Source organism: Pantherophis guttatus, chromosome 4, assembly GCF_059756535.1.
Source record: "Pantherophis guttatus breed Tessera chromosome 4, ASM5975653v1, whole genome shotgun sequence".
Classification (NCBI taxonomy): domain Eukaryota; kingdom Metazoa; phylum Chordata; class Lepidosauria; order Squamata; family Colubridae; genus Pantherophis; species Pantherophis guttatus.
Window position 1 is genome coordinate 21,946,078 of NC_142066.1, and position 13,670 is coordinate 21,959,747.

General features: G+C 38.8%; 1 protein-coding gene and 1 pseudogene across 1 annotated transcript; both read left to right on the plus strand.

Moving 5' to 3' along the window:
* On the plus strand, positions 1-594 carry LOC117662206 (olfactory receptor 5V1-like; annotated as a pseudogene).
* A 4,294-nt stretch (positions 595-4,888) lies between these two features.
* On the plus strand, positions 4,889-6,025 carry LOC117662207 (olfactory receptor 2D3-like). The gene has a single exon (XM_034411522.1). It carries the CDS (start codon positions 4,889-4,891, stop codon positions 5,831-5,833), a length of 945 nt encoding a protein of 314 aa, XP_034267413.1. The 3' UTR covers positions 5,834-6,025.
* The last annotated feature ends 7,645 nt before the right edge of the window (positions 6,026-13,670 follow it).

The following is a 13,670-nucleotide window of genomic DNA, read 5'->3' on the forward strand; positions in this document are numbered from 1 at the left end:
ATGGCTTATGATTGCTACTTGGCCATCTGCAACCCCTTGAGATATGCCTCTTCCATGGACAGGAAGCATCAACATCTGCTTGCCATCTCCTGCTGGATCATAGGCTGCCTCCTCTCAATGGTCACTATTGTTTGAATCTTTGGTCATTCCTTCTGTGGTCCCAATCACATTAACCACTTTTTCTGTGAGGTGCGTTTTTTGCTAGACCTTGCATGTGATGACATAAACCGCACCAGAGACATAATTAATGGTCTATCAGTATTTGTAGTTCTGGTTCCCTTTTCAATTATCTTGCCTTCCTATTGTTGCATCCTGCATTCAATTTTTCAAATGCAGTCAGTTGCAGGGCGTTATAAGGTTTTCTCCACCTGTGGCTCCCACCTTGCTGTGGTCACCTTGTTCTATGGAACCATCATCTCTATATACATAATCCCCCAGTCAACCTCATCTCCTGATAAGAACAAAAAGGTTGCGATTTTGTATCTTGCGGTCACTCCCCTGCTTAACCCCATCATTTACACTTTGCGGAATAAGGATATCCACAGGGCTGTGATCAAGGTGTGGAAAAGAAGGAACTTTGAAGAAAAACCATGAAGAGTCTTATCTTGTTGAGTTCACCTCTTTTGACTCTTCCTTAAAGTCACTATCAAGATGTCACTAAAATAATTCAACTGTTTATTTCTGAAAAGTTTTCTGAAACATCAGACATGATTATCAATTGAATGGAATGCAATTTAACTCTGATTCCTCTAACTTTGTTCAAAGAAAAGCTTGGAACAAAAAGCTATGAAAGCTCAATGTTTTTAATTACTGAAAAGCTACTGCAGAAAAGGAACAGCAGCATTCTCATTCATTAGAATGAATGGGATGGAAGGGACCTTGGAGGTCTTCTAGTCCAGCCCCCTGATCAAGCAGGAGAACCTATACCATTTCAGACAAGTGACTGTCTAGACTCTTCTTAAAAACCTCCAGTGATGAAGCACCCACAATGTCTGAAGGCCAGCTGTTCCACTGGTTAATTGTCCCCACTTTTAGGAAGCTTCTCCTTAATTCCAGGTTGCTTCTCTCTTTGATTAGTTTCCAACCATTGTTTCTTGTCCTGCCCTCCGGTGCTTTGGAGAATATTTTGACCCCCTATTCTTTGTGGCAACCCCTGAAGCAGGGGTGAAATGCTCCCGGTTCAGACCGGATCGCCCAAACCTGGGAGTCCAGGAGCGATAGAGATAGGTGGTTCGGAGAACCGGTAGCAAAAATCCCTGCCCCCCCCCCATCATGCCCAGTTGAGCTGCACGATCATCAGAGGCTTTTTTTTTTTTTTTTTACTTTTAACAGCATTTTTTCTACAACCTGTTTGGCCGAAAAAATGCTTTTAAAAGTAAAAAAAAAAGCCTCTGATTATTGCGTGGCTCAGCTGGGATCATCAAAGGCTTTTAAAAGAAAAAAAACTTTTTTTCTTTTAAATGCCTCTGACGATCCAAGCTGAGTTGCCTGATTGGCAGAGGCTTTTTAAAAAGATCAGGCAAAGGTGGTCCATGTTTTTTTACTTCCATTTTTTAAGTGCTTTCAAAAGGCTCTGACGATCCCAGCTGAGTTGCTTTATCAGCAGAGTTTTAAAAACTCAGCTGGGATCATCAGAGGCTTTTTAAAAAAGCATCTGCCAATCAGGCAACACAGCTGGGATCGTCAGAGCCTTTTGAAAGCATTTTTTACACAATCTCTTCACCGAAGTTGTTGTAGAAAAAATGGTTTTAAAAGTAAAAAAAAAAAACAATTGGCCACACCCACCCAGTCACATTACCACCACCCCGCCACCAAGCCATGCCCACAGAACTGGTAGTAACAAATTTTAGATTTCACTACTGTCCTGAGGTGTTGCAATACTGCTATAATGTCACCCCTAATTCTTCTTTTCTTTAGACTAGCCACACCCAAATCCTGCAGCCATTCTTCATATGTTTTAGTCTCCAGACCTTTGATCGTCTTAGTTGCGCTTCTCGTGAACTTTTTCCAAAGTCTCAACATCTTTTTTGCAGTATGGTGAACAAAATTGGTTGCATTATCCCCTGGGACTCCGGCTGGCTCCTGACCTCCGCACCTTCCACCATGAATTAAAAACATGGCTGTTTGTGGCACCTAGCCTGGACTGAGGAGGTTTTCGATTATTTTAATGGGGTTTAATATTTGTTTATGTATGTATTTTATGTTTTTATTGGTTTGTTTTAATTGTTGTGAGCCGCCCTGAGTCCTATGGAGATAGGGCGGCATATAAGTTATATTAAATAAATAAATAAATAAATAAAATTATTCCATGTGTGGTCTTAAGGTAAAGGTAAAGGTTCTCTTCACACATATGTGCTAGTCGTTCCCGACTCTAGGGGGCGGTTCTCATCTCCTTTTCAAAGCCGAAGAGCACTGTCCGAAGACATCTCCGTGGTCATGTCTAAATGCCAAAGGCACATGGAACGCTGTTACCTTTCCACCAAAGGTGGTCCGTGTTTTTCTACTTCCATTTTTTACATGCTTTCAAACAGCTAGGTTGGCAGAAGCTGGGACAAGTAACAAGTAGGGATTCAAACCGCTGAACTGCTGACCTTTCGATCAACAAGCTCAGCATCTTAGCCACTGAGCCACTGTGTCCCTATATTTTAAAAAGTTTTAAAAAGCAGTACTAATACTTGACATCATCTTCATTCTATGCCTCTGTTTATGCAACCCAGGATTTTATTAGGTTTTTTTTTTTTTTTCTGCTGCTGGCCCATATTCAAGTGATCATCCACTAATACTCCAAGTTCCCTCTTACAGTTACTGTTTTTGAGGCAGGTCTCACCTCAATCTGTACTTGTACCTTTGATTTCTACCTTTTATCTCCATACCTTTTATCTCCATATCCTGTCTAATGTCTCTGTTTAATACATCCAATGTAAATATAAACAATATTGGGCACAGGGGACATTCTTGTCTTCTACCTTTTTTGATGCTAAATTCCTCAATTATATCTCCATTTACCATTATTTTCGTGATCTGTTTATGATATATCGCCTTGACTATGTTAACAAATTTCTTCCCAAAGTACATCTTTTTTAATTGGATTAACATAAACTGCCAGTTCTCATTGTCAAGTGCTTTCTGTGCATCTAAGAAAATCAGTGCCATTTGTTTCCCTGGATGTGCTTCATAATACTCCAAAGTAATATTTGACATCATCTTGATTCTATTCCTCTGTTTATACAACCCAGGATTTTATTACCTTTTTTTGTCTGCTGCTGCACGCTGCTGGCCCATATTGAAGTGATCATCCACTAAGACTCCAAGGTCCCTCTCACAGTTACTATTTTTGAGCTTTGATTTTTCCTGTCTAGATGTAAAACTTTGCTTTTCTGCATTTTAAAATTCATTTTGTTGGTTAGAGCCCATTCTTCAAGTTTTCAATATCTTTTTGGATCTTGAGCTTGTCTTCTGGGGTGTTGGCTATTCCTGCCAGTTTAGTGTCATCTGCAAATTTGAGGAGTTCCCCTTCTGTTCCCTCATCTAAATCATTTAGACTTAGTTTGTCTTTCCCAAGGGAATGCAGTCATTGTGGTGAGATTCTTGTACCATGATTGTGTAGCAATAAAATTTCTGTTTGAGACTCTTAACAAGTACTTCTGGTTGCTTTCACCTGACAATCATGGAGAATTTTCTCCTGAAGGACCTCTCATGAAAATTAAAAAATCATCTTAGTGTGACTGAACATTTAGTAACGAACATATATTTACCCTCCTATTTAGTCCACATTACCAGAACAATCATTCTAAATTGTCATGTATGAGAAGCCCAACATCTGTCCATATCTGTTTTCTCCCCTAATTCACTGAATTCCAAAACTCTTCATAATCCATACTCAGGGGAAACCAGCTCATGTCAACATAAAACTTTAACACAAATTGACGAGGTAAAAAATTATTTTCTTTACACATCATAACATTAATTATGAGGTTTAAAGAAGGAACAAAACATTTATAATGATTTATTGAAGAGGACCAAGGGGAGTGGAGTAATTTCCCTTAAGTGGGCCTCTAGTTGATAAAAGCTCCTCTTATATTAAAGAAGGAAGATCACATGTTCCCACTTCTTTTCAGGTCCTGAATAATTGTTTCATTAAGGTAAAGTATGTTTCAAGTTGACTTCAGCTCCCATGGATTTAACTGATACCATTTTCTTCGCAATCAATAACAATCTCTCTCTCTCTTTTTCTTTCTTTCTTTCTTTCTTTCTTTCTTTCTTTCTTTCTTTCTGTCTCTCTCTCTGTGTGTCTCTGTCTCTCTCTCTGTCTCTCTCTCTCTCTCTCTTTTCCCTCATGATGTTTTTTTGACTTCCACATCAAGCTATGGCCCCATTTCTATTAGAATCTATATCTCATATACAGCAACCAAAAACTTTCTATTCTGTACTAATCAAAGGGTACAATCCAGATACATGCATTGTAAATTAAGATTTTTTAGCTGACATTGTGTTAATAGAATAGAATAGAATAGAATAGAATAGAATAGAATAGAATAGAATAGAATAGAATAGAATAGAATATAGAATTGGTCAAGGGTGATTGGACATACAAGGAATTTGTCTTTGGTGCATATGCTCTCAGTGTACATAAAAAGACAAGATACACTCTTCAAGAATCACAAGGCACAACCCTCAGTGACAGTCATGTGCTATAATAAGTAATCAAATCATACTAGGAAACAATCAATGTCAATATAAATCGCAAGAATACAAGCAACAAAGTTACAGTCATGCAGTCACAAGTGGGAGGAGTGGGTGTACTGATTTCTCTTCCTCTTTCCTATTCATGTTTTGTGATTAAAATCATTGTCCATCATTATCTCTGGTCTATAGGCAGAATGCCAAGATGGGTGCTGAGAACGTCACTTCAGAAACAGGGTTCATCCTCTTGGGACTCACCTCTCATCGTAATCAACGCATTGTGCTTTTTGTGGTCTTCCTAATAATGTATTTGCTCACAGTTTTGGGTAACCTGCTAATTATCCTATTGGTGCACATGGATGCCCAATTGCACACACCTATGTACTTCTTTCTCAGTCACCTTGCAAGCTTGGACATAGCGTATGTCACTAGCTCTTTGCCTCAGACTTTAGCCCACCTCTTGGGTGGAAAAGGAGTGGTTTCCTTGAAAGGTTGCATCTTACAGGGAGGTAGTGCTCTGAGCTTGGGTTGTACTGAATGCTTGCTGTTGGGTGTAATGGCTTATGATCGCTACTTGGCCATCTGCAACCCCTTGAGATATGCCTCTGCCATGAACAGAAAGCACCAACATCTGCTTGCCATCTCCTGCTGGATCATAGGCTGCCTCGTCTCAATGGTCACTATTGTTTGCATCTTTCGTCATTCCTTCTGTGGTCCCAATCACATTAACCACTTTTTCTGCGAGTTGCGTTTTTTGCTAGCTCTTGCATGTGATGATGTAAACCGCACCAGAGACATACTTAATGGCTTATCAGTAGTTGTAGTTCTAGTTCCCTTTTCAGTTATATTGTGTTCTTATTGTTGCATCCTGCATTCAATTTTTCAAATGCAGTCAGTTGCAGGACGTTATAAGGTTTTCTCCACCTGTGGCTCCCATCTTGTTGTGGTCACCTTGTTCTATGGTACCATCATGTCTATATACATAAGACCCCATTCAAGCTCATCTCCTGATAAGAACAAAAAGGTTGCAATTTTGTATCTTGTGATTACTCCCCTGCTTAACCCCATCATTTACACTTTGCGGAATAAGGATATCCACAGGGCTGTGATCAAGGTGTTGAAAAGAAGGAACTTTGAAGAAAAACCATGAAGATTCTTATCTTGTTGAATTCATCTCTTTTGACTATTCCTGAAATTCACTATCAATATGTCACTAAAATAAGTCAGCTTTTATGTCTGAAAAGATTTCTAAAACATCAGACATGATTATCAACTGACTGGAATGCAATTTAACTCTGATTCCTCTACCTTTGTTCAAAGAAAAAAATAAAAATCTATGAAAGCTCAATCTTTTTTAGTTACTGAAAATGTATTACAGAATGCTTAATACTTTGAAAGGGTAAGAAAACTGGGACAATATTAAGAGAAATTTTCAGGGAAATGTTCTTAATTTGGTTCAAACTCATGATAAAATGACATAGCATTGCAAAGATTGTACCCTTTTCATCACTCACTGCAATTTAATCCTAATGGATTAAAAATTGTATCAGCTATAATAATATTGTACTGCTTAAAATATACTCCCTAACGCGAGATGAAAATGTTGTTTCTGAAAGATAACCCTGGGAAATGCTAAATAGGAATTACGATAAAAGCCTATGTCTAAAATTTGCCATATCGGCAATATCAGTTTTACTCTGGAAATGAAAAAAGATAATGACAAGAAAGTGAGGAAGATTTATAACCAAATCCAACAACACCAAAAATTAACAACAATGTCCTGAATTACAATATAAAAGATACACTCACACAATTTTGCTGCATATGCTCATAGACATATAGTCTTGCAATTAAAACTACTGTATGCTCAAAATGTAAGGTTTAAATTGGGGCCATCTAAAACTCAATCAGTTAGTTCGTAAAAGCCCAGGGGTTATCTTATCTCACCTTCTTCACTGAAGGATATTTTAGAACTAATCTTTGAAATAATCTGCTTCCTGACATTATTAACCAGGGATCTTCCCAAATTTATGAAAAGTTTTTGCTGTCCAGTATCGGAGGCAGAACACTGCAAGACAATATGGCTGGAGCAGGCAGGCTGGCATGTTAAGGGAAAGGGATGGGAAATTGGAGGATTAACGTCTTCTATCTGCATCTCTGTACTTCATTGAGTCTGTTGAAATGGGAACATTGAGATGCTGCTGTGTTTCCATGGCTTATTCTATTCTATTCATAATTTCCAAAAAGCTTAACCTTTATCCCTTTTAATACATAGCCTGTAGAAGTCTATATTTAGGCAGTATTCTTTAATATGTATTATGCAGACTTCTTTCATCCTAACCTGATCAGTGACTGGGAAGGAGTCCTTTGACTGACATAATGTGTATGCAAGAAAACAAAATAATGTTATGTTGTATATTGTAAATATTTGTATTATAAACTGCCCACAGCTACCTTATGCTTAGATGGGTAGTCAAGAAATTTAATAAAACAAATAAATAAAATAAACATTTTTCTTTATGATTGTGTTTTAATAGTTAAAAATAAATTTATTTAATTTCTTATTTTTCTTTCTTTATTTTTTTAAAAAAGATTTGATTTTGACTAAATGCTGGACAAAGACCCCAATATATTAAAATGATATCTTATATAAACTCAAAGTTATTAAAAAGATCTAACAAGTCTAGAAACATTTGTACAGCCTGTGGTAAACAAAAATTGTTGGCCTGTTATATTTTGCAAAAAGGATCATTTATTCCCAAATTGAATCAAAGGTAACTTTTCTGATATATCACATACATAATTTCATTGAAAATATTGGTATCTGTGAAGTTTGAGGGGTTATTTGAGTTTCATAATCTACAATTAATAGATCTCAAATAATAATGAGGAAATATTGTCTGGCTAGAATTTTTCTGCCCAGTATAGCTCTAGTACTTAGACTTAAATACCATTTGACAGTGCTTTACAGCCCTCTCTAAGCAGTTTAAAGAGTCAGCCTATTGCCCCTAACAATCTGGGTACTCATTTTACCCACCTCGGAAGGATGGAAGGCTGAGTCAACCTGGTGAGATTTGAACTGCCAAATTGCAGGCAGCTGGCAGTCAGCAGAAGTAGCCTGCAGTAATGCACTCTAACCACTGTGCCACTATGGCTCATATTAAGTAAAATTGGAATTCCATGACCCTCTGTAGTGCTAATTGAAAAGCAACTCCTCTCACAGTTCAACAACAGGAAGTAACTAAAGAGCACCATGTAGAATGTTCCTCCAACCCCTTCTATTCAACCCTCTGAAGAGTAAAATGTGTGGGAACTCATAGACATCATCTTCCTATTTCTTAGGCCAGGGGTGGGCAACTATGGCCTCTTTATCTTGTGTTCCTATAGTTGCATCCTGCATTCAATTTTTCAAATGCAGTCAGTTGCGAGACGTTATAAGGTTTTCTCCACCTGTGATTTCCACCTTGTTGTGGTCACCTTGTTCTATGGAACCATCATGTCTATATACATAAGACCCCGTTCAAGCTCATCTCTTGCTAGGAACAAAAAGGTTGCAGTTCTGTATCTTGTGATCACTCCCCTGCTTAACCCCATCATTTACACTTTGCGGAATAGGGATATCCACAGGGCTGTGATCAAGTTGTGGAAAAGAAGGAACTTTGAAGAAAAACCATGAAGATTCTTATCTTGTTGAATTCATCTCTTTTGACTCAAAGCCTCTTCCTTGAAGTTTTTACCAATTTGTCACTAATCTTATTTTAATTCATGAATTCAATTTCATGAAATTAACTGCTATGGTATTTAAAAAAGAACTAGGCTGATATAATTTATTCTTCTTCCTAAACTGCCACCCCCCCCCCAATGATGTTTTGTGGATTACAAACTCTCTGTTCAATGAAATGTTCTACTGCAGGGGTGTCAAACTCAAGGCCCATGGGCCAAATCCAGCCGGTGGGGCCACCTTGGAAACAGCAAAGGACTGGCCAGCGATGCCTCTGCCAATGAAAATGGAGCTGCCTTACTGAGCTCCATTTTTGGCTGCAAAGGCCTTCTGCAACACTCTGCAAGGGAAAACAGAGCTCCAGAGGACAGCATGCAGCCCTCCCAAGTTTTTTTTTCACTGGCAGAGTGCTTGGACCACCACAGGGCCCCCGACATGAGTGATGTTGAGCTGGTCATGCCCCCTGGGCCCCCAAGGTCAAACGCAACAGTTATGTGGCCCTCAGTGAAATCAGGTTTGACACCCCCTGTTCTACAGCATCTTACGTATCAACACAAAAGCCACGAACCTATATTTTCTCCCATCCAATCCTTCCCCTTAGGTACTACAGGATAGAATAGGCCTACGTTCTACTGAGAGCTAAAATAGCAGGTTCAAGCTATGAGTCAATTGCCTTTTCAATGAATCAAAAGATAAGGTCTGATTTCCATCACAAAGATGCTGTACTCTGAGCCATGCTGTTTCTCATCTTTATGACTGCCCACAGAAAACTAAAAGTGTATTCTGAGACAATAATAAAATGGTGGAATGACTGGAAACAGCAAGATAGTTAACAAGGAACTTGGAACTAGATGTCTGTCAGGTTTCGATGTCATCTCTAATAAATTGCATTTCCAAACAAATAATCTTTGCTGAAATCTTCCATTTATTGTACAACAATACAAGTACAACAATTTGGTCCTGATTCCGTCGTAGCCGACACTAACCCTCTGACCCCAAACCCTTCCCTTTCCGTTCCCCAATTCTCAGCGTCTCATTGGCCATCTTCCAAGTCAGTCTCCCCACCTCCTGACTTCAACTCACAGGAATGTCCCCCCTCCCATTCCATCTCCTAGGGGATATTATCTACAGAGAAAATAAGTAGGTGAAAAGTCAAGCCTCTTCTCCATCTCTTTATGGCAGCATTAGAATGCTGACAATGTCACTGTTTGGGAAATATAAGCCAGGAGCAACCACCCAGCAGCATGGTAACCACTGATGGGATTCAAATAATTTAACAACTGGTTCTCTGCCCTAATGACCACCTGGCGAGTGTAGTGGGCGTGGCCATGGTGGACTCACCCTCCTGAGAGCAAAAATGGGTTGTACGGGGTACGTGCTGCTCCCCTGTACCCAGTTTTGGGTCTAGTAGGCCTCCCTGCAGCCTCCTGGGAGTGAAAACTGGCCAACAGGATCTCTCTTCAATGGAGAAGGTGGCCCTTTAACTCCTACAAGACCAATTTGAGCTGACTCTCTCAGTCTCTCAACTAAGACATTTAAGTGAATTTTGTCTTGCTTTAAGAGCTTTCCTGTCACAGTGGTTAAGTGAATCACTGCAGTTATTAAGTTAGTAACATGATTGTTAAGTGAATCTCACTTCCCCATTGACTTTGCTTGTCAGAAGTTTACAAAAGGAGAATCACATGACTCTGGGATGCTGTGACTGTCATAAATATGAGTCCATTGCCAAGCTTCTAAATTTTGACCACATGACAATCAGGATGCTGCAATGGTTGTAAGCGTGAAAAATGGTCATGAGTCACTTTTTCAGTGCTGTTGTAACTTTGATCAGTCACTAAATGGACTGTTTTAAGTCGAGGAGTACCCGTAAGAGCTTGGTGAATATCAATTCCTGTACTATTTCTTATCTTCAGAATGTCGATTAAAATGAGGTGGGAGAATCATTGTATTGTTAACTCACAAAGCATCCCTGGCCATAGGCAAAGGGGATGGGAAAATGGCGAAGCAGCATGGCAGCCAAAAACAAAAGCACATTCTGGACATATCTCTCTCAAGACTGTCTCCCAGGGTTACCCACAGCGGCCGGAGGGGAGTGATCTCTACAACAAGCAAAATTGCTCCATTGGCGAATGTGACTGATGACACACCCTGGAGGGAGGGGGGAAACAGGGTCAAGATTGGGTTGTAAATTACGTGGGATCAGAGTTGGCTTCACTTGGAATGTGCTGACATGAAGCTCCTAATAAATGACTGGATTTCTTTTGAAGCTTGGCTCGAGGCTCATGATTTAATTAGGGCATCCGTCAGAACCCTGACATGTACTGTATCATGCAACTTTTCTCAATAAGATCCAGGGAGAAGATATTCTTACCATGGAGACTAAGGGCTCAACTTTGATTTATTGTATGTATTGGAAGAAATATCCATCTGGTTCAGTTCGAAGCCAGGAGAAAGACACTGGAAACATGGAAGCTGATTGGAAAGATGGTTTAATGATGAAGCAGAAAAACATCAGTGGTTCTGGTGCAGCTGACCACATGGAGTTGAGAATGAGGGGTATTTAAAACTTCTCTTGGGCTTTGCACTTGAACTTCCTGTTCCTGTACAAGAACATGTATTCTATTGGTTGTTGTCAGGCTCCCATGAGACCAGGTACAAATCCTAGGAGTTTGTCTGAGCTAAATTGAGGTTTGTTGAGGGTGATGCAATGTCCTTAGCAGTTTGTGTAATGCAGTGAGTTCTGTGTCTTAGTGGATTAATCCTATTATGTCCCAAAGGGTCATGTCTTAATTCCTTCACCCTGGAGCTCTTTTGTTCGAAGGTCTTTTGTTTTGTAGATAGGTTGGCCCAATCTTTCTCAATGGGCACAAAATAACTGTTCAGGGAGAGGAAGCTGGGGTTTTGAGTTTCTGTCTCCCTTAAAATTTTTCTTTCTCTTTTAGGGAAAATATTTCATCCTGCCTTTTAAAAAAAAAAAAAATCCCTCCCTCAAAATATTTCATTCTCCTAGGAGAGGAGTGGGTGCTAACTTTCTACATATGTATTGAGCAAAAAGATATCTTTCTTTGATTATTCTAAGTTTTTTTTTTCCCACTGGGGGTACTGCAAATGCTAATTACACAAGAACTTTGCATCACTTCTCAGTTTCAGATCTTCAGTGACTTTGGTGGCAGCTTTTCCAGTCAGCCCTACGTTGTCCACTGAGATGTTTTCACCCACTTAGTGAAATTGCCAGCAAAATTATACAGTGTGTGGCAGGACAGACATGTTACGTTACATTGCCCTCCTTATTTGAGTACTTGGAATATATTTGTGGATTTCATAAACTAATAGCTATTCATTTAGAGAATCCCCAATGATCAGTGTAGTTCTGTTGCTCCGTAATTAAACCTCCTGAGAATCTGAAGTAGTTTAAGATAGCAAAATAATAATTTAAAAAAACCTCTTTTGAACAATGAATCATAAAAGCTAAAATGTTCTTTCCTTCTGACTAAAAATCTCACAAACCTTTGACATTCTTTGACTGGAAAAATGTGATGGAAAACATACAGTATGTGACAACAACATATAAATATTAAATCTTCCAAAAAGAACATTATTCTATATCCGTGATGGCAAACCTATGGCACGAGTGACACATGTGCGTGCTGGCCAGCTGATTTTTGGGCCTTCCGGGCCCACCAGAAGTCAGGAAATGGGCTTTTTCTGGACCTCCGGAGGGCCCGGGGGGGAAGCCATTTTCGCTCTCCCCTGGCTCCTAGAAAGCCTCTGGAGCTTGGGGAGGGCAAAAAATGGGCCTACTGGGCCCACCATGCTATCATGTGCCAAAAGCGGGGGGTGGGGGTCACGTGCGCATGCATGGGGGGGACGGGGCACATTGAATTACGGGTGTAGGTACGCGTGCGTGCAATCCCCCCGCTTTTGGCACGCAACGGCAAAAAGGTTAGCCATCACTGTCCTATATGTTGACAAAAGAAAGACTGAGGAGAAATATTTTTTTTCCTTCTGTATTTATTTTTTTTAAAACTGCCAAGGAAATCTCAAACTGCATTTAATTTGAACACACTCACCACCCATAAATATCTCTTATCCAAACTTCTTAATACATCCTTTAGGAGGTCCAATAGACATAAAATATCCCCTTACCCAAATTAATTTCCTTCTCAAGTAATATGAAATATATTTTAGATTTCCTTTTTAAAAAAATTATCATTTTTATTTTTATTATATAAAATACAAAGAAGAAAACAAAATAGGAAATTAATGGAGGAAAAGGGAGGGGGAAAAGGGGGTGTGAGATTGAAAGGGGAAGAGAAGAAAGCAGTAAGGCCAAAGAATTTAAAAGTATACAATAAATTTTGTAAATAAAAACGGTGACAACTCAGAAAGATTACTAGGTACAAATAGAAATACACATTATTCCCATAGCAAGGAAGATAAAGCAGGAATGGTTAGTTGATTACTTTATTTAAAGAAGAGAATATGTTCTTATTTGGCTATCATTCTGGAATTTGTGCTTGTGAAGAGAAAAATAAAACTTTGATCTTGGTTTTGTTGATTAGAAACATTTGGTGTTGTAGAAATGGCTAGTTATGTAGTAATGTGTAGAAGCAACAAGTTGAGGTTGGAGTGTGTTTATCTTGTACTGTGCTAGGAAGAGTTGGAAGATTTCTTAAACTCGATTTCCCCAAATTGGGTAGTCTAATTCTTTGTTCCACACTTGCATACAAACTGATCTTAACTTTAATCCTGTTTTTCAAATTCCTTATAAAATTGAACAGTTGATTTCACTTCAAGGGCTCCACTCTTAAGAATTACAAGTCCTTCTGAACTTCAAAATACATGAATCTTAATGTAAACACTTAATGTAAGTTTTTGTCATTGAGTTATAATTACTAAAATTGCAGCTATATATTTAAGCATATTTACTTCACATAGTGTGATACATTTTTTTAAAAAAAAAAAACCAAACCCAATCTGAACAAAGTATATGACCTATTTCTTATAGCAGTTTATGGATATTTTAAATTTCAAAGGCCAAAATTAAACATTTTCAAGTTGATAGTGTAATGAGATTACGATTCTTATTACTTTTTCGTAACTCACTCATTAAGTCATGTCTGATTTTTGGAAACCCATGGACCACAGCACATCAGGCATCCCATTCTCCAGTGTCATCTGAAGCTTGCCCAAATTTATGTTTGTTGCGTAGATGACACTATTTATCCACCTCATCCTCTACCATCCCCTTCTCCTATTGCCTTCT